Below are 1,471 nucleotides of genomic sequence, written 5' to 3' on the forward strand. Positions count from 1 at the left end.
AAAGCTTCCAGGGTTATTGTTAGTAGATAAATAAAGTCAACCTTCAGTCTCACAGCTTCCTGGGTTATCGTTAACAGATAAAGTTAACCTTCAGTCACTCAGCTTCCTGGGATATTGTTAACAGATAAAGTTAACCTTCAGTCACACAGCTTCCTGGGATATTGTTAGAACATAAACAAAGTTAACCTTCAGTCTCAAAGCTTCCAGGGTTATTGTTAGTAGATAAAGAAAGTTAACCTTCAGTCTCACAGCTTCCCGGGTTATTATTAACAGATAAAGTTAATCTTCAGTCTCAAAGCTTCCAGGGCTATTGTTAGTAGATAAAGTTAACCTTCAGTCTCACAGCTTCCAGGGATATTGTTAGTAGATAAACAAAGTTAACCTTCAGTCTCACAGCTTCTAAATAGCTTAAAGTTAATACACGCTTTAATCATGTCAAAGTTTTAACAAGCAAATAGAACGATTGTAAGATATAAGAAAGACGTAATATAAAATAAAGACACTTTGTTCAACGAAAACTGGTTGTACCTCATCTTAAAAATCAGTTAGGTGAAAACAAAAATGCTGATTTGAAATCCATCCCAATAAGAAGATAGAAGCAATAGTTACAATCAGCAGGCTAGATCCGAGTAATTATTGATAAAGTCATCCACAGAGACATTTGTCTTACCTTTTTCCTTTACCGATATTATCTATCTCCACGTGGTAAAAATCCCGAACTACAGACATTGTGACGTCACAAGATGATTCCTCTGCTCTCGTGCTGTATTCAAAATAAAAATAGGTAATATTAATAGCTTGTTTCAAAATGTAAATATTTCAGAGAATATTTATCTTCAGCGTTATGTCTAGTAGGAATAATTACGTTAGTTTTTTTAAAAATATCTCTAGAGAAAGGTTTGTTAACAAAGTTATTTCTCGAATGATAAAAGTTAATACTTTAAAAATATTCTCGTGCAAACACGAGTAGAGCAAGAAGTACGTACGTTTTGGCTTGAAAGTCTACACGCTGACTGACTATCTTTCTGATTGCAACCAGTTTAACTTAGTCCTGCACGGGCGCAAGCGACGCGCAACTCGGATACATTTAGTGTGTCACCAACATAAACCCGCGTTCATCCATTGGCTCTAGCGTTCGCAAGGGCAAAATGAAAAACGCGTTATGCGGTTAGTTTGGGTTGACCTGAAACCCGGGGCTTGTTGCTGGGTGGGTTCTTTTTTTTATTGACATGTCAATCACTTAGGTCATACGGAAACTGGACTGACGAAGTGCAGACTAACAGACTTTGAAGTTACAAGATTTTAGAAGTTTTCTGTAGTTGAACCATACACAGGCGTCATACGCTGTGTTGAACGAAAAATCACGAAACTCTGTACTGATTTTAGTGATATGAACTTAAAACCATAATAAAAAGTTTAACGTTGTCAAAAAATGATGTCTAAACAATATTTGTGATTAAAGGTTTAAGCA

General features: G+C 35.8%; 1 protein-coding gene across 1 annotated transcript in view; it reads right to left on the reverse strand.

Annotated features, from left to right (window-relative positions):
* Nucleotides 1-1,095, reverse strand: part of LOC106473804 (microtubule-associated protein Jupiter-like) — a 14,269-nt gene extending 13,174 nt beyond the window's left edge. The window contains exons 1-2 of the mRNA XM_013934478.2: nucleotides 987-1,095; nucleotides 671-763 (exon numbers count right to left, since the gene is read on the reverse strand). Of these exons, the coding sequence (XP_013789932.1) occupies nucleotides 671-729 (59 nt within the window). The 5' untranslated portion in view covers nucleotides 730-763; nucleotides 987-1,095. The remainder of the gene's footprint in view (nucleotides 1-670; nucleotides 764-986) is intronic.
* Nucleotides 1,096-1,471: the final 376 nt, after the last annotated feature.

Source organism: Limulus polyphemus, unplaced genomic scaffold (genome assembly GCF_000517525.1).
Source record: "Limulus polyphemus unplaced genomic scaffold, Limulus_polyphemus-2.1.2 Scaffold6511, whole genome shotgun sequence".
NCBI classification, from domain to species: Eukaryota; Metazoa; Arthropoda; class Merostomata; order Xiphosura; family Limulidae; genus Limulus; species Limulus polyphemus.